Source organism: Ornithorhynchus anatinus, chromosome 3, assembly GCF_004115215.2.
Source record: "Ornithorhynchus anatinus isolate Pmale09 chromosome 3, mOrnAna1.pri.v4, whole genome shotgun sequence".
Lineage (NCBI taxonomy): Eukaryota > Metazoa > Chordata > Mammalia > Monotremata > Ornithorhynchidae > Ornithorhynchus > Ornithorhynchus anatinus.
In genome coordinates, this window is record NC_041730.1 from 3,789,820 (window position 1) to 3,810,987 (window position 21,168).

Here is a 21,168-nt window from a genome sequence, read left to right on the forward strand (position 1 = left end):
TTCGATCGCGTCGAAATAAACAGCATTAATCGTAGCGTACTCGCCCAGGCGCTCCGTACAGAGCTTCGCACACCGTAAGCGCTCGATAGGTACGGCTCGGCCACCTGCCGGCCGTGTGACCCTGGGCGAGTCGCTTCACTTCTCTGGGCCTCGGCTACCTCCTCTGGAAAATGGGGATTAACCGGGAGCCTCACGCGGGACCACCCGATCACCCCGGATCTCCCCCAGCGCTTAGGACGGTGCTCGGCCCATAGTAGGCGCTTAACGGATACCAACATCGTCATCATTATCACGACGGGACGAACGCACAAATATGCCGGTGGGGCTTGGGGCCCGATCCCGCCCCTCGAGGGGGACACGAGGGCAAAACCGGCCAGTGCCCAAGTAGCGAGGTCCCAGCATTCTATTCATTTATTCAGTCGTATTTATCGAGCGCTCACTGTGTGCAGAGCACTGGGCTGAGCGCTTGGAAAGTCCAACTGGGCACCTGATAGAGACCATCCCTGCCCCACGACGGGCTCCCGGTCCAGAACGGGGGACGGACGGACGGCGAGACAAGCAGACGGGCGTCGATGGCGGCGAAATAAATAGAATTCTAGATGCAGGCACGTCATGAAGAAAATCGATAGGCTAACATCCTCTTCTTTTTTCTGAGGGGGGCAGCCTGGCCGAATGGATAAGAACAGAGAAGCAGCGTGGCTCGGCGGAAGGAGCCCGGGCTCGGGGGGTCGGAGGGCGTGGGTTCGAATCCCGGCTCTGCCACCCGGCGGCCGGGTGACCGTGGGCGAGTCACTTCACTTCTCTGGGCCTCGGCGACCTCATCTGGAAAATGGGGATGAAGACCGAGCCTCACGTGGGACGACCCGATGACCCCCGGATCTCCCCCGGCGCTTAGAACGGTGCTGGCCAAAAATAAAAAATAAACGTAGGTGTTCGTCAAGCGCTTCCTACGCGCAGAGCACCGTTCTAAGCGCCGGGGGAGATCCGGGGGAATGAGGTCGTGCCACGTGAGGCTCCCGGTCTTCATCCCCATTTTCCAGATGAGGGAACGGGAGAAGCGAAGCGACTCGCCCACGGTCACACGGCTGACGGGGGACGGAGTCGGCATTCGAACCCGTGACCCCCGACTCCCGAGCCCGGGCTCTTTCCGCTGAGCCGCGCCGCTTTCCCCCCACGGCTCATCCGCTCTGGGAGGGGGCGGGCCCGGCCTACGTGAGCCGGAGCCCGCGTGGCGGGAACGTGTTCCGCGGCGGGCGCGCGCGAGAGGCCCGGGGCCCGCGTAGGCCCGGCCCGGCGCCCTCCGGGCCCCTCGCCGACCCCGCTCCCGAGAAGCCGCCCCCCCCGGCGGAGCGGCTCGAACCCCGGGCCTCGGAGCCAGAGGGACCTGGGCTCCGGTCCGCGGCTCGGCGGAAGGGGCCCGGGCTTCGGAGTCAGAGTCGCGGGTTCGACTCCGGGCCTCCGCCACGTGTCAACCGCGGGCGAGTCGCTTCGCTCCTCCGGGCCTCGGTTCCCTCGTCCGGAAAACGGGGATCGGGACGGGGAGCCCCGCTGGGGACGGGGAGCGGGCCCAGCTGGATTCGCTCGGCCATTCGATTCGTTCCATCTCGGGCGCTTCCCCGTGGGCAGGGGCGCCGGACCCGGGCGCTCGTTCCCACCCCAGCGCTTAGAATAGTGCCCGGCACACAGGGAAGCAGCGCGGCTCGGTGGCAAGGGCCCGGGCTTGGGAGTCGGAGGTCACGGGTTCTGATCCCGGCCCCGCCGCTCGCCGGCTGGGCGACTTGGGGCAGCTCACTTCACTTCTCTGGGCCTCGGTTCCTCCATCTGTCGAATGGGGATGAAGACCGTGAGCCCCACGAGGGACAACCTGCTCACCTTGTATCCCCCCAGTGCTCGGCACGTAGTGAGCGCTCAACGGATACCAACATCATTATCGTTACTGTTAACGGATACTACGGTCATCACTATTATCATTGGGGTGCTTGGCACACAGTAAGCGCTTAACAAATACCATCATCATCATCGTCATCATTACGGTGCCCGGCACATATTAACAAATACTACAATTGTTATTACTATCATCATTCCAGTGCCTGGCACGCAGTAAGAGCTTAACAAATACTATAATTACTATTACTATCGTTACGGTGCATGGCACATAGTAAGCACCTAGCAAATACTATAATAATAATAATAATAATAATAATTATCATTGCAGTGCCTGGGACATAGTAAGCGCTTAACAAATACTACGATTATTATTACCGTGACAGTGCCTGGCACGTAGTAAGCGCTTAACAAATGCTATCATTATTATTATCATGACAGTGCCTGGGACATAGTAACCGCTTAATACTATTTTTATTATTCTGACAGTGCTTGGCACGTAGTAAGCGCTTATCAAATACTATCATTATTATTATTATCATGACAGTGCCTGGGACGTAGTAAGCGCTTAACAAATACTACGATTATTATTACCGTGACAGTGCCTGGCACGTAGTAAGCGCTTAACAAATACTATAATCATTATTATTATTATTATCGTGACAGTGCCTGGCACGTAGTAAGCGCTTAACAAATACTATCATTATTATTATTATCGTGACAGTGCCTGGCACGTAGTAAGCGCTTAACAAATACCATCATTATCATTTCAGCGCCTGGCACGTAGTAGGCGCTTAACGAATACGTTCATTATTATTATCGTCATTACAGTGCTCGGCACATAGTAAGCGCTTAACAAAAACCACAGTGATTATTAATAATGATAATAAGCAGTGTAGCCTAGCGCGTGGAGGCCCGGGAACCAGAAGGACGTAGATTCTAGTCCCAGCTCCGCCACTTATTATTCCGACGATGGTATCCGTTAAGCGCCTACTACGGATCAAACACCGTCCTAAGCGCCGAGGTAGATCCGAGCTGGTGGGGTCGGACCCAATCCCCGTCCCTGGCGGGGCCCCCGGTCTCAGTCCCCATTTGACAGATGAGGACGGCGGAAAGAGGCCGGGCTCGGGAGTCGGCGGTCGTGGGTTCGAATCCCGTCGCCGCCACCAGTCAGCCGGGTGACCGCGGGCGAGTCGCTTCGCTTCTCTGGGCCTCGGTGACCTCATCTGTCAAATGGGGACGAAGGCCGGGAGCCCCACGGGGGACGACCCGATGGCCCTGCGTCTCCCCCAGCGCTCAGGACGGTGCTCGGCATTGATTATTATCAATCGGTCGGTCGGTCCTATTTATTGAGCGCTTACTGTCGGGCAGAGCACTGTGCTAAGCGCTTGGGAGAGGATAATACGACCCAGACCGGATACCTTCCCTGCCCACAACGGGCCGACGGTCTACTGTAACGGTCCGGGGGGCAGCGGCCCAAGCAGCGGTCACCGGCCCCGAGCGCCGAGCGCCGTCCCTGAGCACTGGCCCCGAGCACCGGACACTGGCCCCGAGCGGTGAGCCCCGTCGCCGAGCACCGGACACTTTCCCTGAGCATCAGACACCGTCCCTGGGCATCGGGCACCGGCCCCGAGCGCCGGACCCTGTCCCTGAGCACCGGGCACTGACGCCGGGCGCCGAGCATCATCGCCGAGCACCGGACGCCGGCCCTGAGCCCCGAGCACCGTCACCGAGCACAGGACGCTGTCCCTGAGTACCAGACACCGGCCCTCAGCGCTGAGCACCAACCCCGAGCACCATCCCCGAGCACCGAGCACTGGCCCTGAGCCCCGAGCACCGTCCCTGAGCACTGAGCACCGTCACCGAGCACCGGACACCGTTCCTGAGTACCAGACAATGGCCCTCAGCACTGGGCATCGTCCCCGAGCACCGAGCACCATCACCGGGCACCGGACACCGGTCCTGAGCACCAGACGCCGGCCCTGAGTGCTGAGCACCATCCCCGAGCACCGAGCACCGTCACTGAGCACCGGTCACTGTCCCCGAGTACCGGACACCGGCCCTGAGTGCTGAGCACCGTCCCTGAGCGCCGAGCGCCGTCACCGAGCACCGGACACCGTCCCCGAGGACCGGTCACTGGCCCTGATCACCGGCCCCGGGCGCCGAGCGCCGTCCCCGGGCGCCGAGCGCCGTCCCCGGGCGCCGGCCACCGGCCCTGAGCGCCGAGCACCGTCCCCGGGCGCCGAGCGCCGTCACCGAGCGCCGGACACCGGCCCTGAGCGCCGGACACCGACCCTCGGCGCTGAGCACCGTCCCCGAGCGCCGAGCGCCGTCCCCGAGCGGAGAGACAGACGCCGGCCCTGATCGTAGGCATCGGCGGCGGCGTTATCGTTATTATTACTGATGACTCCGAGGGCGGCCGGGAGTGGCCCCGGGGCCCCCGCCGGGCGGACCGGGGCCCGGGAATGTTTGCCTCTCCTCTTCGGAATCCAGGAGCGCAAACAGCCGGGCTCACCCACCGTCACCCACATTCCCCGGATTCTTGGCATCGGATGCCAGGTCCGGAGGGCCCCGGGCGGGCTCCCCCCCGCCCGGGCGCCAGGCCGGGGGACTCGGTGGGCGCTAGTCCACCGGTTGCCAACTAGTAGGGAAGCGGCGTGGCTCAGTGAAAAGAGCACGCGCTTTGGAGCCAGAGGTCATGGGTTCGAATCCCGGCTCTGCCACGCGTCAGCCGGGCGACGGTGGGCGACTCACTTCACTTCTCTGTGCCTCAGTTACCTCCTCTGTAAAATGGGGATTAAGACCGTGACCCCCCACGCGGGACAACCCGATCACCTTGTACCACCCCCCCCCAGCGCTTAGAACGGGGCTCTGCGCATAGTAGGCGCTTAACAAATACCAACATTATCATCATCATCATCATCATCATTATTATTATTATTAACCCCGGCCGGATCCCTGACCGGGGGATCCACCTGCAACGCCCAGGACGGGGCGCTTACTTCGTGCCGAACGCTGGGGTGGATACCGGCCGATCGGGCCGGACGATCAGGCTGACGACTGACGGAACAAATACGATCGAATGAACGATGACAATGTTGGCATCCGTTAAGCGCCTCCTCTGTGCCGAGCCCCGTCCTAAGCGCCGGGGGAGATCCGGGGTCGTCGGGTCGGCCCACGGGAGGCTCCCGGTTAATCCCCACTTTCCGGATGAGGTCACCGAGGCCCAGAGAAGCGAAGTGACTCGCCCACGGTCACCCGGCTGCCGAGCGGGCGCGGCCGGGAATCGAACCCGGGCTCTCTCCACCGAGCCACGCTAGTCCTGGTACTCATTCAGCGCTTCCTCTGTGCCAAGCACTGTTCTACACGCTGGGGTAAATATACTTTAACCGGTTGGGACCCGGTCCCGGTCCCACGTGGAACTCACAGCCTTCAGGCCCATTTTCCAGATGAGGAAACCGAGGCCCAGGGAAGTGAAGCGACTGGCCCGCGGTCACCCCCCCCCGACCGCCGTCCCTCAGAGGAGGAGCCGGGAGCCGGGCGGGCCCACGCTTCCGCCGGGTTTTTGGGTTTCTTCGTGGTATCTGTCAGGTGCTCCCTACGTGGCGGGCGCCGGGCTAAGCGCCGGGCTAGACCCCCGCCCGGCGGGTCGGACGTAGTCCCCCGTCCCGCGTGGGGCTCCCAGTCTCCATCCCCATCCGCCGGACCAGGGAACTGAGGCCCAGAGAAGTGAGGTGACTCGCCCGAGGTCCCCACAGCAGACGAGGGGCGGAGCCGGGATTCGAACCCCGGTCCACCTGACTCCCGGGTCCGGATTCTGTCCCCTAGGCCGCTCTGCCAGGTGATTCAGAGCACAGGGTCTCCTGTGTGACCTTGGGCAAGTCACTGAACCTCTCTGGGCCTCAGTTCCCTCATCTGTAAAAATTCATTCATTCATTCATTCGATACTATTTATCGAGCGGCTCCTGGGTGCAGAGCACTGGACTAAGCGCTTGGAATGGACGAGTCGGTAACAGATAGAGACGGTCCCCGCCCTCTGACGGGCGCACGGTCTGAAAACGGGGATTAAAAAACGTGAGCCCGCCCCCCCCCCCCCCCGCGGGCCAACCCGATGACCCCGTACCTCCCCCAGCGCTTAGAGCGGTGCTCGGCACGTAGTGAGCGCTTAACGGATACCGCGATAATAACGACGAAAGCCCCCCGTGGGCAGGGAACGTGCCCGGCGCTTCGTATGGCTGCGGCCCGCCCGGCATTAGGCGCTCAGTACGTCAGGCGCTCATCACACGGTACGGGCTCAATAAATACGACCGAACGAGGGTCCTCGTATCTTGTCGTCTTTCGAACTCGAAGAGGAGCAGCGGCGAGAGGCCGGGCCTGGGAGTCAGGAGGTCGTGGGTTCTAATCCCGGCCCCACCACCCGTCCGCCGCGTGGCCCTGGGCGAGTCGCCTCACCTCTCCGGGCCTCGGTTCCCTCCTCTGGAAAACGGGACCGAAGACCGGGAGCCCCCCGGGGGACGGGGACCGGGTCCAACCTGCTTTGGCCGGTATCCACCCCGGCGCTTAGCACGGTGCCTGGCGCAAGGTAAGCGCTCAACAAATGCCATCATCGATACCGTTATTATCGTTAATGATATGATAAAGGATCACGGCTTTCGCTAAGCGCTTATACGAGGCTACAGGTCGTCCCACGGGGGGCCCCCAGGCTTCGTCCCCATTTTCCAGATGAGGAAACGGAGGCCCGGAGAGGTGAAGTCGCTCGCCCACAGTCACACGGCTGCTGAGGGGCGGGGCCGGCATTCGAACCCATGACCCCCGACTCCCGAGCCCGGCCTCTTTCCACTGAGCCGCGCCGCTTCTCTGAGCGTAAAGAAAAACGGCCCGACGCACTGTGCTCTTGGGCGGCTGAAGAGGCCGACGCGGGACACCCGTTCAGTCGTTCGTCCACTCAGCCGTACGGATTCATTCCGTCGTACTTCTTGAGCGCTCACTATGCGCGGAGCGCTGGACCGAGCGCTTGGAGCGGACAGGTCGGGGCAACAGACGGACAACCCCCGCCCGACGACGGGCTCGCAGTCTAATCGGGCTGAGCGCCTGCTATGCGCCGAGCACCGCTCTAAGCGCCGGGGGGGATCCGAGGCGATCGGGTCGTCCCACGCGGGGCCCCCGGTCTTCGTCCCCGTTTTCCGGATGAGGTCACCGAGGCCCGGAGAAGTGAAGCGACTCGCCCGAAGTCACACAGCCGCTGAGCCGCGCTGCTTCAGCAGGTGTCGGTCTGGACCTATTTATTATTCTATTTATGGTATTGATGACGTGTCTCCATCTAGGATTCCGTTTTGATGGTAATGATAACAATAATAATAATAACGTCGGTATCCGTTAAGCGCCCACTATGTGCCGAGCACCGTTCTAAGCGCCGGGGCAGACGCGGGGGAATCGGGTCGTCCCACGTGGGGCTCCCGGTCTTCATCCCCACTTGACAGACGAGGGAACTGAGGCCCAGAGAAGCGAGGGGACTCGCCCACGGTCACCCGGCCGACAAGCGGCGGAGCCGGGATTCGAACCCATGACCTCCGACTCCAAAGCCCAGGCTCTTCCCACTGAGCCACGCTGCTTCTCTGCTGCCTACTCGTTTTGTTTCGCCGTCTGTCTCCCCGTCCTAGACCGCGAGCCCGTCGCTGGGCGGGGACGGTCTCCGTCTGGTGCCCGGTGGGACCTTCCGAGCGCTTAGCACAGCGCTCTGCACGCAGCGAGCGCTCGACAGATACGACGGAACGAATGGGTGAACGAAAGGGCCCGTTCAAAGGCCGGAGGGAAGGGGGGGGGGGTCACACCACAGGCGGGCGGCGGAGGCGACTGGGCGCTCGCTGCGTGCACGGCACTGTGCTAAGCGCTCGGAGAGTCCAATCCAGCGACCCCGGGCCGCCGGAGCGGGTGAGGCGCTGGATCTCATTTCGCCCCCCGTCACTCCGCCCGGCCCGTCATCGACGCCGTTATTATCATTAACGATAACGACGGCATTATCATCGTTATTAACAGGCCCACGGCCGCCCAGCTGCCAAGCGGCAGAGTCGGCATTCGAACCCAAGACCTCCGACTCCCAAGGCCGGGCTCTCGCCACCGAGCGCGCCCGTGCGCCCCGGCCCGTCGCGGGCGGGGGCCGCGCCCGCTTGTCGTCGTGTCGTCCCCCGCCGAGCGCCCGCTCGGGACGACGGGACGGACGGCTACCGTCCTCGCCGCCGGCCCTCGGCTCGGAGGGTGCCAGGGTGGGCCGCGCGTGAGCGGCCGGGGAGCGGGCGAGCCCGCGCCGGAGTGACCGTGTGGACCCGGGCGCGGGTGAGCGGCGAGAGGAGCGAGCGTGTGCACGCGTGTCCGCGGGCGAGCGGGTGTACAGCCGCGAGCCCGCGCGTGTCCACGGGTGTCGGAGCGTGTGAGGGAGCGTGGGGACGAGGGGCCCGCGGGCGCATGAGCCAACGAGTGCGCGTGTGGGTATCTGCGGGCGGACGACGGACGGCAGCGCGTATACGGATCTGTGCGCGTGGGAGCGTCCGTGCGTATCCGCGTCGGCCGGGCGGCCGGGAGCGTGCACGGGTGTAGCCGCGGGCGACGAGAGGCGTACGTGGATCTGCGGGTGGATGAGCGAACGGGTGTCCGTGCGTATTCGCGTGCGCATCCGCGTGGTGCACGGGTAGACGAGGGTAGGTGTATGGATCTGCGCGTGGATGAGCGAACGGGTGTTCGCATCTGTGTGCGTACGGGTCGGCCAGAGCGTGTACGTGCGTATCCGCGTGTGGACGGGTGGACGAGAGTGCGTATGTGGATCTGCGGGTGGGTGAGCGCACGGGTGTTCGTGTGTATTCGCGTGCGTACCCGTGTGCGGACGAGCGGACGAGAGTGCGCGTATGGGTCCGTGGTGTGTGTGTATTTAGAGAACCAGCGCGGCTCAGTGGCAAGAGCCCGGGCTTGGGAGTCAGAGGTCACGGGTTCGAATTCGGCCGCTCGTCAGCTGTGCGACCGTGGGCGAGTCACTTCGCTTCTCCGGGCCTCAGTTCCCTCATCTGGAAAAGGGGGATGAAGGCCGCGGGCCCCACGCGGGGCCGCCCGATGACCCCGGATCTCCCCCGGCGCTTAGAGCGGTGCTCGGCACGTAGTGGGCGCTTACCGGATACCGGCATCACGACGATGACGACGACTAGCCGCGTGCGTCCGAGTGGCCGAGAGTGTGCGTACACGGATCCGCGTGCGTCCGGGCGACCGAGCGTCCGTGCGCGTGCCGTGGGGACGTGTGTGTGCCTCTCGAGTCCGAGCGTGCGGCGGGCCCCCGCTTCCCGGGCAGCGGCCACGGCGGGACCAGGCCGGCCTTCGTGCGGCCCCGGGGCCGTGGGCGGGGAGGGCTCCGCCGCGCCTCCCCGCTGCCGTGACGACCCGGGCTCCGGCCGCCGCGGCGGGGGCTGTTCAATAACGTTGGCGCTCGGTGGGCGCTTACTACGTGCGCCGTTCTAAGCGCCGGGGGAGGTGCGGGGTCGTCGGGCCGTCCCACGTGGGGGCTCCCGGTCTTCGTCCCCGTTTGACAGATGAGGGAACCGAGGCACAGAGCAGCGACCCGCCCACGGTCACCCGGCTGACGGGCGGCGGAGGCGGGATCCGAACCCACGCCCTCCGACTCCCAAGCCCGGGCTCTCGCCACCGGGCCGCGCTGAACGAATCTGCCCCGTCTGCCCTCCACTCGCCTAGAACGTTCCCAACCGGAGAGGCGGCGGGGCCTAAGAGAAGCGGCGCGGCTCGGTGGCGAGAGCCCGGGCTTGGGAGTCGGAGGGCGTGGGTTCCGATCCCGGCCCCGCCGCCCGCCGGCCGTGGGACCCTGGGCGAGTCGCTTCCCTTCTCTGGGCCTCGGTGACCCCCGTCTGTGAAACGGGGACGGAGACCGGGAGCCCCCCGGGGGACCGCCTGATCACCTTCCATCCCCCCCAGCGCTCAGAACGGTGCTCTGCACGTAGTAAGCGCTCAGCAGATGCCGGCGTTATCATTAGGGTCCGGGCCTGGGAGCCAGGAGGACGTGGGTTCCGCTCCCGGCTCGGCCACCTGCCCGCTGGGCGACCCCGGGCGAGCCGCTTCACTTCTCTGGGCCTCGTTCCCTCGTCTGGAAAACGAGGCCCGTGAGCCCCACCGACGGGTCGCGTCGGCCGCAGCGCTTAGTACAGTGACCGGCACGTGGTAAGCGCTTAACGGACACCATGGTTATTACGATCAGCACCGCACGCGAATACCGTTTTAAAGGTTGGACCGTCCTAACCGCCTACCGTGTGCGAGACGCCCCCCGCCCCCGAAACGACGGCATTTGTTAAGCGCTTCCTACGGGCAGAGCACCCTTCTAAGCGCCGGGGGAGATCCAGGGTCGTCGGGTGGTCCCACGGGAGGCTCCCGGTTAATCCCCACCTTACTACGTGTCAGGCGCTGTGCTGAGCGCTGGGCTAAATACGAGATTTATCAGGCCGGACACACCGAGGGACGCGGCCTCGGTCCCCATTTTCCGCCGAGGGCCCCGGAGCCCGGAGAAGCGAAGCGACGCGTCCCGGCTCGACGGGCGGCAGAGCCGGGATTAGGCTCCGAATCCCGAGCCCGGGCTCGGACGCGGCGGGGCTCAGCGGAAAGAGCCCGGGCCTGGGAGTCGGAGGTCACGGGTTCGGGTCCCGGCTCTACCACCTGTCAGCCGGGTGACCGTGGGCGAGTCGCTTCGCTTCTCCGGGCCTCGCTTCCCTCATCCGTCAAACGGGGATGAAGACCGGGAGCCTCCCGTGGGCCGACCCGCCGACCCTGGATCTCCCCCCGCGCTTCGAACGGCGCTCCGCGCGGCAGCGGAGTCAGAGGGCCCGGGTTCGACTCCCGGCTGCGCCACTCGGCAGCTGGGTGACCGTGGGCGAGCCGCTTCTCTGGGCCTCAGTGACCTCATCTGGAAAATGGGGACGAAGACCGGGAGCCTCACGGGGGACGACCCGATGACCCCGCGTCTCCCCCGGCGCTTAGAACGGTGCTCGGCACACGGCGAGCGCTGAACAGATACCGACATCGTTATTGTCATTATTATTCGTGCCACCCTCCGGGGATGGCGGGCGGCGGGGGGAGGAGGGGACTCCCCCTCCGGGAGCGGGGGGTCCCTCCGAGGCGGCCCCGGGAGGGTCCGGCGGGCCGCCACGTGGGCGAGGCCCGGCCTCCGGGCCGGCGGCTTCGCCTCGGACTCTGTGCCCTTCGCTTTTATTGCCGTGCAAATGGGCGGCCCTGGAGGCAGGCGGGGCCCGGGGCCGAATCCAGCCAGCGGGGAGAGACGCGACGCCAGAAACACCGGGGAGACGGGCAGAGGGTCCTTCCGTCGACCATTCGTTCGTTCGGTCGTCTTTATCGAGCGCTCACCAGGTGCAGAGCGCGCCGGACTGAGCGCCGGGAATGGGTGAGCCCGTCGGACGGCAGGGACCGTCTCCATCCGTTGCCGGCTCGTCCGTTCCAAGCGCTCAGTCCGGTGCTCTGCACCTAGTGAGCGCTCGATAAATACCACCGAATGGACGACTGGGCAGCAGAGGGAGACCGTCCCTGCCCGACGACGGGCTCGCGGGCTAGAGAGGCGGCGTGGCTCAGTGGAAGGAGGCCGGGCTTGGGGGGGGGGGGGGCGTCAGAGGGCACGGGTTCGAATCCCAGCTCCGCCACCTGTCACTTCACTTCTCGGTGCCTCAGTGACCTCATCTGGAAAACGGGGGTGAAGCCCGGGAGCCCCCCGTGGGCCGACCCGATGACCCCGCGTCTCCCCCGGCGCTTAGAACGGTGCCCGGCACATAGGGAGCGCTTAACGGACGCCGACATTATTATCATTAATCGGGGGGGGACGGACGGGCGGAGCTTATCGGAACGAACCGAAAACCAGACCGCGTTCTCACGATCGATAGAATCGAGGGGATGGACACCCCGTGAACGAAATTAAGTCATTCAATCGTATTTACGGAGCGCTCGCCGTCTGCGGAGCACTAGGCTAAGTGCTTAAATAAGGACGGTATTTGTTAATAATAGTGATGGCGTTTGTTAAGCGCCTGCCGCGTGCCCAGCACCGCCCTAAGCGCTGGGGGAGACGCAGGGTCATCGGGTCGGCCCACGTGGGGCTCACCGTCTCCGTCCCCATTTTGCAGAGGAGAAACTGAGGCCCAGAGAAGTCAAGCGACACGCCCAGAGTCACCCAGCCGATCGGTGCCGGAGCCGGGATTCGAACCCACGACCTCTGACTCCCAAGCCGGGGCTCTTCCCACTAAGACACGGCGCTTCTACTGTGTGCCAGGCGCTGTACTAAGCGCCGGGGTGGATACGAGCAAATCGAGTCGGACACAGTCCCCCGTCCCGCGCGGGGCTCACGGGCTCAGTTCCCGTTTTCCGGCTGAGGGGACCGAGGCCCCGGGAAGTGAAGTGACCTGCCCGAGGTCACACAGCGGACAGGCGGCGGAGCCGGAATTAGGACCCACGACCTTCTGACCCTCGGGCCCGGTCCTCTATCCACTACGCCAAATCAATCGGTGGTACCTACTGAGCGCTTACTGGGTGCAGAGCACCGGACTAAGCGTCTGGGAGAGGATGATACAACAGAGTTGGGTAATGATGATGATGATGATGATGATGATAATAATAATAATAATATCGGTCGAGCGTTTATCATGTGCCAAGCACTGCACTAAGCAGCGGTTGCAAGCGGTTATAAAAGGTTATAAGCAAATCGGGGAGGACATAGTCACCCTGGAATAATAATAATGATGATGAAAGTTGTATTTTGTTAAGTACTTACTATGGGCCAGGCACTGTACTGAGCGCCGGGGTGGATGCAGGCAAATCGGGTTGGACACGGTCCCCGTCCCCCGTGGGGCCGGCGTGGCTCAGCGGAAAGAGCCCGGGCTTGGGGGACAGAGGTCCTGGGTTCGAATCCCGGCTCTGCCCCTCGTCAGCCGTGTGACCGCGGGCGAGTCATTTAACCTCTCCGTGCCTCTCAGTTCCCTCATCTGCGAAATGGGGTTGAAGACCGTGAGCCTCACGCGGGACAACCTGCTGATCCCGGATCGCCCCCAGCGCTCAGAACGGTGCTCTGCGCAGAGTAAGCGCGTAACAAACACCAACGTTATTATTATTATTTTACAGATGAGGGAACTGAACCCCAGAGAAGTTGAGTAGAAGCAGCGTGGCCTCGTGGGTAGAGCCCGGGCCTGGGAGTCAGAGGGTCCTGGGTTCTAATCCCGGCTCCGCCACCTGTCCCCCGGGTGACCTCGAACAAGTCACTTCACTTCCTCGGGCCTCGGCTGCCTCATGTGGAAAATGGGGATGAAGACCGAGCCCCACGTGAGACACAGCCCGGGTCCGACCCCATCATCTTGTAGCCGCCCCAGCGCTTAGAACGGCACACGTAGTAAGTGTTTAACAAAAGCGCCATTATTATTATTACTAAATTCCCTACCCTCAAGGAGCTTACAGTCTAGATTCCCATCGGGAGCGGGAGAAAGGGGCGGCTTTAATGTCGGTACCTGTTAAGCGCTTACTATGTGCGGAGCACTGTTCTAAGCGCCGGGGGAGATCCGGGGTCATCGGGGTGGGCCCACGTGAGGCTCACAGTCTTCAATCCCATTTTCCGGATGAGGGAACGGAGGCACGGAGAAGCGAAGTGACTTGCCCACCGTCACACAGCTAGCTGACAAGTGGCATTTAGAGCTAGCCCCCTGCGTCCACGCCCGTGGGGATCCGGAGGGGTCTCGGGGGCCGGGGCGAGAGCCGGGGGGAGTCCAAACTGTAGACGGTCGGCTCCTCCCGGGCAGGAGACGCTTCTACCGACGCTGAGGACGCCGGTTAGAGGAGCGGCACGGGGACCGACCCCGGGCCGGGGAGTCAGAGGACCTGGGTTCTAATCCCGGCTCTGCCACCCGTCTGCCGGGAGACCTTGGGCCAGTCACTTCGCTTCTGTGGGCCTCAGTTCCCTCGGCGGTTTAATGGGGATGAAGACCGGGAGCCCCACGGGGGACCCGATGAGCTTGTACCTACCCCAGGGTCTAGCACAGTACCTGGCACCCGGTAGGGGCTTAACAATTACCATAAAATAGACCAAAAAACCCTACCTTCCCAGCTGCTCGGTGCTCGGCACACGGTAGGCGCTCGATAGATATCCCGGATGGATCGACGGATCGAAGACCCCAGCTCCGGCCCGACGCCGTGTGGGCTTCGGAGAGCTCCGCCCCTCTCTGAGCCTGGGACGCCTTGAGCCCTGAGGATTCGGGTCAGTCGCCCAAGGGAGCGGCGATCGATCAACGCTATTGATTGAGCGCCTCCTGCACGTGGAGCCCCGCGGTCTCGAGGAGGGGAAGGCGGCTCGCCCTCTAGACCGGAAGCTCGTTGACGACAATGACGATAACGGCATCGGTTAAGCGCCCGCTACGTGCCGAGGACCGGTCAGGAAACGTACCTGCCGAGGGCTCCGCACACAGGAAGCACTCGAGAAATACCAATGCTTGACCGTCTAGACCGGAAACCCACCGTCCTCTCCCAAGGGCTGGGCGCCGTGCTCGGCACACAGTCGGCGCCCGATAAATACCGGCGAATGAAGCCCCTCGGCCGTGAGCTCCCCGTGGGCAGGGAACGCGTCCACCGACTCTGCTGCTCCGTCCCCTCCCCGGGGCCCGGCACAGCGCCCGGCCCCGGCGGCCGCTCGATAAATCCGACGGTCGGCTCGGCCGATCGACCGAGGCCGGATCAGCGGACGGGCCGCGCCCGGGCCCGCGGAAGCGGCGCTCGGCTGGCCGGGGCGCGAAGGGCGGCGAGGCCCGGCGCCCGCCCCGACCCCCTCCCCCCGGCCTCCACCCCCGTCCCTCAGGACGATCCGGTCCGGGTCGCATCCCCCGGCCCGGGGCCCGCGGGAAACTGAGGCCGGGGAGGGGAGACGTCCGGCGGAACGGAGACTCAGGTTCTCGAAGCCCCCCGCCGACGCCCACCCCACGCGGCCGCCACATCCGCGGGCGGCGGGAAGAAGGCCCCGACCCCTCGCCGGCCTCCCCCAGATCGGGGGTCCCGGCCCTGCGGTCCCCCGGCGGACGGCCCCCGGGCCGGGGAGGGGGGTCTGACGCCGGGGACCCCCGAATCCCCACCCCAAACGACCCGTCAGCCCGGTCCCCGGCCAGGGGAGGCCGCGGGCCGCCGGCCTCCACCTCTGGGCTCCCCAGCCTCATTCACTCGTTCGTTCGGCGCTACCCACCGAGCGCTTACCGCGTGCAGGGCGCCGGCCCGAGCGCTCGGGAAAGTACAAGGCAACGGAAGAGGGTGACGTTCCCCGCCCGCAACAGGCCGACAGTCTGGCGGGGGGGGGGGGGGCAGTCAGACATTAATATAAATAAATAAATGACAGATGTGGACATGGGCGGTGTGGGGCCGGGGAAGGGCAAAGAGGGCGAGTCGGGGTGACGCGGAGGGGAGGGGAGGGGGGGGCTTAATCTGGGAAGGCCTCCGGGAGGAGGTCGGCTTGCAATAAGGTCTCGAAGGGAGAGGGACCGTCTGGCGGGTGGGAAGAGGGAGGGCCGGGGGGGGGGGGGGGGCAGAGGACCCCCCGGCCCACCGGGAGACACCGATGGGAATCTCTCTCCGTTCGTCACGTAGTATTTATCGGGCGCTCGCTAGGTGCGGGGCACTGGACCGAGCGCTTGGAATGGCCAGATTCCGGGCAGGGCCGGGCCGGGCCGGGCCCTTCCCCCGACGCCGCCCCGCCTTCGCACGCCCGGCCGCCCTCACCCTCCGGCCCCCGGCCCCCCGCCCCCGGCTGCCCTGCCCTTAATGATGACGATACGTATCACAATAATCGATAACGATGGTATCTGTTAGGCGCTCCCTCTGTGCCTCGCACCGTCCCCGGCGCCGGGTGGATCGAAGAGGACGGGGTCGGGTCCCGGGAGGGAGCTCACCGCTTTAATCCCCATTTCCCCGGCGAAGTCATCGAGGCCCGGGGAAGCCGGGCGGCTCAGCCGGGGTCCCACGGGGGCCGAGGGGCGGGCGGGATCAGAACCCGGGGCCTCCGGCCTCCCGAGCCCGGGCCCTCCCCGCTGGGCCAGGCGGAGGGCGGGTCGGGGGTCAGGGGTCAACTCACCGGCCGGGCGAGGGGGGCTTCGGGCTCGAGGGGCCCCTTCTCCTTCAGGGGTGTCCGGCGGTTTCCATGGTCGACCCCCACCCCCTCCCCCCGGGCCGATGCGGGACGGGGGGAGCCCGGCCCGCCTGTCCTCGGGCGGTAGGGTCCGGCCGAGGGCTCCGGCCGGCCGGGGGGCTCCTCCGGGACCCCCCCTCCGAGGACGCAGAGGGACGAGGAGAGACGGCCGGAGAGGTCCGCTTCGGAGGAGGAGGAGGAGGAGGAGCGGGAGGCAGGGAGGGGATGGGGACGGGGTGGGGGGGGGGGACGGGGGTGGAGCTAAAACCTGAGCAACAAGTTCCACAGCCACCGGGAAGCCGGGCCGGGCCGGGCCGGACGGGACACGGGGAGCCGGGGAGGGGACACCGTCAAGGAGGGAAGGAGGAAGAGGAGGAGGAGGAGGAGGAGAGAGAGAAAAATTGGGGGAGGGAAGGAGGGAGGGGGGAGGAGGCGAAGGAGGGAATGGGGAGGGAGGGGAGGAGGAAGGGGAGGAAGGAGGGAGGGAGGGAAGGGGTGAAGGAGGGACAGGAGGAGGGAGGGAGAAAATGGGGAGGGAGGGAAGGGGTGAAGGAGGGAGAGGAGGAGGGGGTAAAGGAGGGAGGGGAGCAAGGGGTGAAGGAGTGGGGGTGAAGGAGGGAGGGAGAAACTGGGGAGGGAGGGAAGGGGGGAAGGAGGGGAGGAGGGGCAGTGAAGGAGTGGGGGGAGGGAGGGAGGGACAGGAGGAGGGGGTAAAGGAGTGGGGGGGGGGAAGGAGGAGGAGAGGTAGGAGAGGAGGGGGTAAAGGAGTGGGGGGGGGAGGGAGGAGGGGGTAAAGGAGTGGGGGGGGTAAGGGGGGGAGGGAGGAGGGGGTAAAGGGGGGGTGAAGGAGGGAGGGAGAGGAAGAGGGGGTAGAGGAGTGGGGATGAAGGAAGGAGGGAGGGAGGGGACCCGTCTAATTGTTCTGTTTTGTTGCGTGTCTCCCCCTTCTAGAGCGGGAGCCCGTTGTTGGGTAGGGATGGTCTCTATCTGGTGCCCAACTGGACTTTTCAAGCGCTCAGTACGGTGCTCTGCACACAGTAAGCGCTCAATAAATACGATCGAATGAATGAATGAATGCATGAATGAGAATGGGGAGGGACGGAAGGGGGGGAGGGAAGAGGGGGGAGGGAGGGAGGGGAGGAAGGGTTGAAGAAGGGAGGGAGAGGGAGGGAGGGAATGAAGGAGGGACGGAGCCCCCCGGGGCCGGCACAGGGTCATCCCGCCCCCCACCCCCCTTCCCTTCCCTCCTTCCATCCGCCTGAGAAGCAGCATGGCCCTAGTGGCTAGATCGAGGACCTGGGAGTCAGAGGACCTAATTCCGGCTCTGCCGTTTGTCCGCTGGGTGACCTTGGACAAGTCACTTCACTTCCTCTGGGCCCCGGTTCCCTCGTCTGGAAAATGGGGTTCGAGACTGGGAGCCCGCTGTGGGACAGGGACTGTGTCCAACCCAATTTGAGTCTAATCACCCCGGCAGTTAGTACAGTGCCTGGCATACAGTAGGCGCTTAACTTGGCGGAAAGACCCCGGGCTTGGGAGTCAGAGGTCGTGAGTCCTAATCCCGGCTCCGCCGCTTGTCAGCTGAGTGACTCCGGGCAAGTCACTTCGCCTCTCTGTGCTTCGGTTCCCTCATCTGTCAACTGGGGATGGAGGCTGTGAGGCCCACGTGGGACAACCCGATGACCTTGCATCTCCCCCGTGGCACGCAGTGAGCGTGTAACGGATACCATCATTATTATTACTCTCCAAAGGTGCAGCCCGAGGGAGGCCCGCAATCTCACCCCAGGAGCCCCAGAGCAGGACTTGAACTCAGGACTCTCTCAGCTCCGCAGCCGGCAGTCCCCCGGTCCTGGCCCGTACCCCCCAACCTCTCTAGTAATGCCTTCAGATCCAGGCAAGCTGACCCTCCCCCAGCCCGTCCCTGCCAGCCCCTTCCTCAGTCAGTTCATCGGTTGTATTTATTGAGCTCTTCCTGTGTGGGAAGCGCTGGACTAAGCGCTAGGAAGAGACCGGGCTAGCAATCCACCAGACACCTTCCCTGCCCACAACGGGTCTCCGGGCCTGAGCAGGGGCGGGTGGGTCTCATCCTGCCCTGCACAAGTCCCCGGAGCTCCCGGCCTCCTGCCCGCCCCCCTTCCCATCCTCCCGCCCGGCCCGGGCCCCCCAAATCCGGCCAGGCGGGCGTTCGGGCCTCCGAACGGGCCTGACGGGGCAGCTCCCGGACCCACGGGCAGATTGAAGGCGTTGGCATCCACTTGGAGGCCATCCCCGGAAGGCCGCCCCGTCCCCCTCCCCCAGGCGCCCCCCGACCCCAGCCCGGTCAGGCAGGGACGCCCCCTCCCCGACCCCCGGATCCGTCCAAACCGACGGAGATTGGCCGGCCGCGAACCGGCCCGTCCCGATCCCGCATGGCGAGGAGGGGTCCCGGCCCTCGTGGCCGGAACGGGGTTGGGGCGGGGATGAGTCCAGCCCCCCTCAGGTGACATCTCTCCGATGGATTTGTCCATTCCGAGCGCTTAGTCCAGCGCCCTGCACGTAGTAAGCGCTCGGTAAATACTATTGAATGAATCTCTCCCCTGTCCAGGGACCTGCTCTTTGGGGGTGGGAGGGGGTCTCTGTGGTGTGAGAGAACGGGGGGGGGGGATCGGTGGTGAGGGGAATAGCGTAGGGAGATGGGTGGTGAGGGTGCTGGGGCGGGGGAGATCGGTGAGAGGTGGACGGAATCATTCGCTCAATCGGTCGTATTTATCGAGCGCTTCCTGTGCGCGGAGCACCGTACCAAGCGCTTGGGAAGTACGATCCGGCAATAAAGAGAGACGATCCCTGCCCACGCCGAGCTCACGGTCCAGAGCCGGAGACAGACGTCGAAACGAGAGGCATCAGTGGAAGTGAATAGAATTATAGTTCTACGCATCTGTACGTAAGTGCCGAGGGGCCGGGGGGAGAGAGCAAAGGGAGCGAGTCGAGGTGACGCGAAGGAAGGGGGAGCTGAGGGGAAAGGGGGGCTCAGTCTTGGAAGGCCTCTCGGAGGTGGCGGGCCTTCGGGAGGCCTTTGAAGGGGGAGGGGGAGCAGCGTGGCTCAGTGGAAAGAGCACGGGCTTGGGAGTCAGAGGTCATGAGTTCGAAGCCCGGCTCTGCCACTCGTCAGCTGGGTGACCGTGGGCGAGTCACTTCACTTCTCTGGGCCTCAATTCCCTCATCTGGAAGATGGGGATTAACTGTGAGCCTCACGTGGGACGACCCGATGACCCTGACTCCAGGGGCCGGGGGGTCGATGGCGGGACGGGGGAGATGGAGGCGCGGGGATTGGGGGGCGAGGGGATGGAGTGGGGGGATGGGCGGTGAGGGGGTTGGGGAGTGAGCGGGCTCTTCTCCCGCCATAATAATAACGTTGGTATCTGTTAAGCGCTTACTATGTGCAGAGCGCCGTCCTAAGCGCTGGGGGAGATACAGGGTGATCAGGTCGTCCCACGGGAGGCTCACAGTTAATCCCCGTTTTCCAGATGAGGTCACCGAGGCCCAGAGAAGCGAAGCGACTCGCCCACGGTCACACGGCTGACGGGCGGCAGAGCCGGGAGTCGAACCCACGACCTCTGACTCCGAAGCCCGGGCTCTTTCCGCTGAGCCGCGCCGCCTATGAGTGACCGGGCCGGCTCCCTCCCGGCGGCCCCGTCTAGCCGCACCCTCCACGGGGTCAGAGGGGACGGGCCCGGGCCGGCCGAAGTCCCCGGGAGGTCCGCGGCCCGGCCCCCAGGAAGGCTCTCTACCCACCGGCCCAGCCGGCCAAACCGGACTCCGGGGCGGCCGGGCCTGTGAGCGGCCGGTCTCCCTGGCTTCTCTCGGGCCTCACGTCCGGACCACTCGGCCGACCTCACCCCTCACCGCCCACCTCCGAGGGGTGACGTCCTCCCCTGCCGGAGGCCTTCCCGAAGCTGTCCGGAGGCAGAGGCCCGGACTGGTTGACCCTTCACCCACCCCTGCATTCCAAGGATTCCCTGACTCCATTCATCTCCGCCTGCCCGGTCCAGGGCCGGCCCTTCCGACTTCCTCATCGCGGGCCGTCGAGCGACGGGTGGATCCCCGAGACCGGCCGGGTCCCCCGGGGCGGACGGGGGACGGACCGCGGCCCGGGCCGAACCCCGCCTCTTCCTCTCGTCCGCCCGGCGGGTCCAGGGGTCGGGGAGCCGGCGGGGGCCCCGGCCCGGGCCCCGCCGGGCGGAAGATAACGTCAAGGCTGAGCGATAAGGAAGTGGATGAGGAAGGGGGCAAAGGGCAGGCTTCGGGGGGGCGGGGGGGGCGGGGGGACCCCGCCCGGGGCCGAGGGGAGGGTGGCCGCGCGGAAGCCGGGAGGCCCGAGAGGCGAGCGAGCGACGCAGAGCAGAATCCCCCGGCCCCCGTTCGCGGCCCGGGCGGCCCCGGCGCGTTTCAGGAGATCCCAGAGGCCTGCTGGGGTGAGGCGGGGGTCCGAGGGGGCGGACGCACCTTCCGCCCCGTCCCCGCCTCTGGGAGCCCGGAGCTCCAGCCTGGGGATCCCCGCCCCCGCCCCGATCATAATAATAAGCGCTCGTCTCCCCCTTCTAGACTGCTTGTCAGCTCTGCGCCTCAGTGACCTCATCTGGAAAATGGGGATGGAGACTGTGAGCCTCACGTGGGACAAGCTGATGACCCTGGATCTCCCCCAGCGCTTAGAACGGTGCTCTGCACGTAGTAAGCGCTTAACAGATACCAACGTTCTTCTTCTTATTATCTTCCTGCGTAAAAATCGGACACTTAGACCCACACACAAACACACACCCTAGTGGTCCGTCTGCTCCCCTGAAACTCAGAAACTTCAAAGCGGCCGCCTTGATAAAGGCCGTCGGGCGGTCGCTCGGCTGTGCGTATTTCCAAGCTCCGTTCCGCTCCTGGGGTTGGTTGTAAACTCGGACGCTGGAAGAGTCCCGGCTCTGGTTCGAATCCCGCCTCTGCCACGTGTCGGCTGTGTGACCGTGGGCAGGTCACTTCCCTTCTCTGGGCCTCCGTTCCCTCATCTGGAAAACGGAGATTAATAATGTTGGTATTTGTTAAGCGCTTACTATGTGCAGAGCACCGTTCTA

At 65.0% G+C, this 21,168-nt stretch overlaps 1 protein-coding gene across 3 annotated transcripts in view; it reads right to left on the reverse strand.

Annotated features, from left to right (window-relative positions):
* EPS8L2 (EPS8 like 2) overlaps nucleotides 1–20,147 on the reverse strand; it is a 72,495-nt gene extending 52,348 nt beyond the window's left edge. The window contains exon 1 of one of the 3 annotated variants that reach the window (XM_029059399.2): nucleotides 20,048–20,147. In XM_029059399.2, the coding sequence (XP_028915232.1) occupies nucleotides 20,048–20,124 (77 nt within the window). In that variant the 5' untranslated portion in view covers nucleotides 20,125–20,147. Of the gene's footprint in view, nucleotides 1–16,021; nucleotides 16,111–20,047 lie in introns of those variants that run through there. The other 2 variants (XM_029059398.2, XM_029059400.1) reach the window with 2 other exon arrangements.
* Between the last annotated feature and the right edge of the window lie 1,021 nt (nucleotides 20,148–21,168).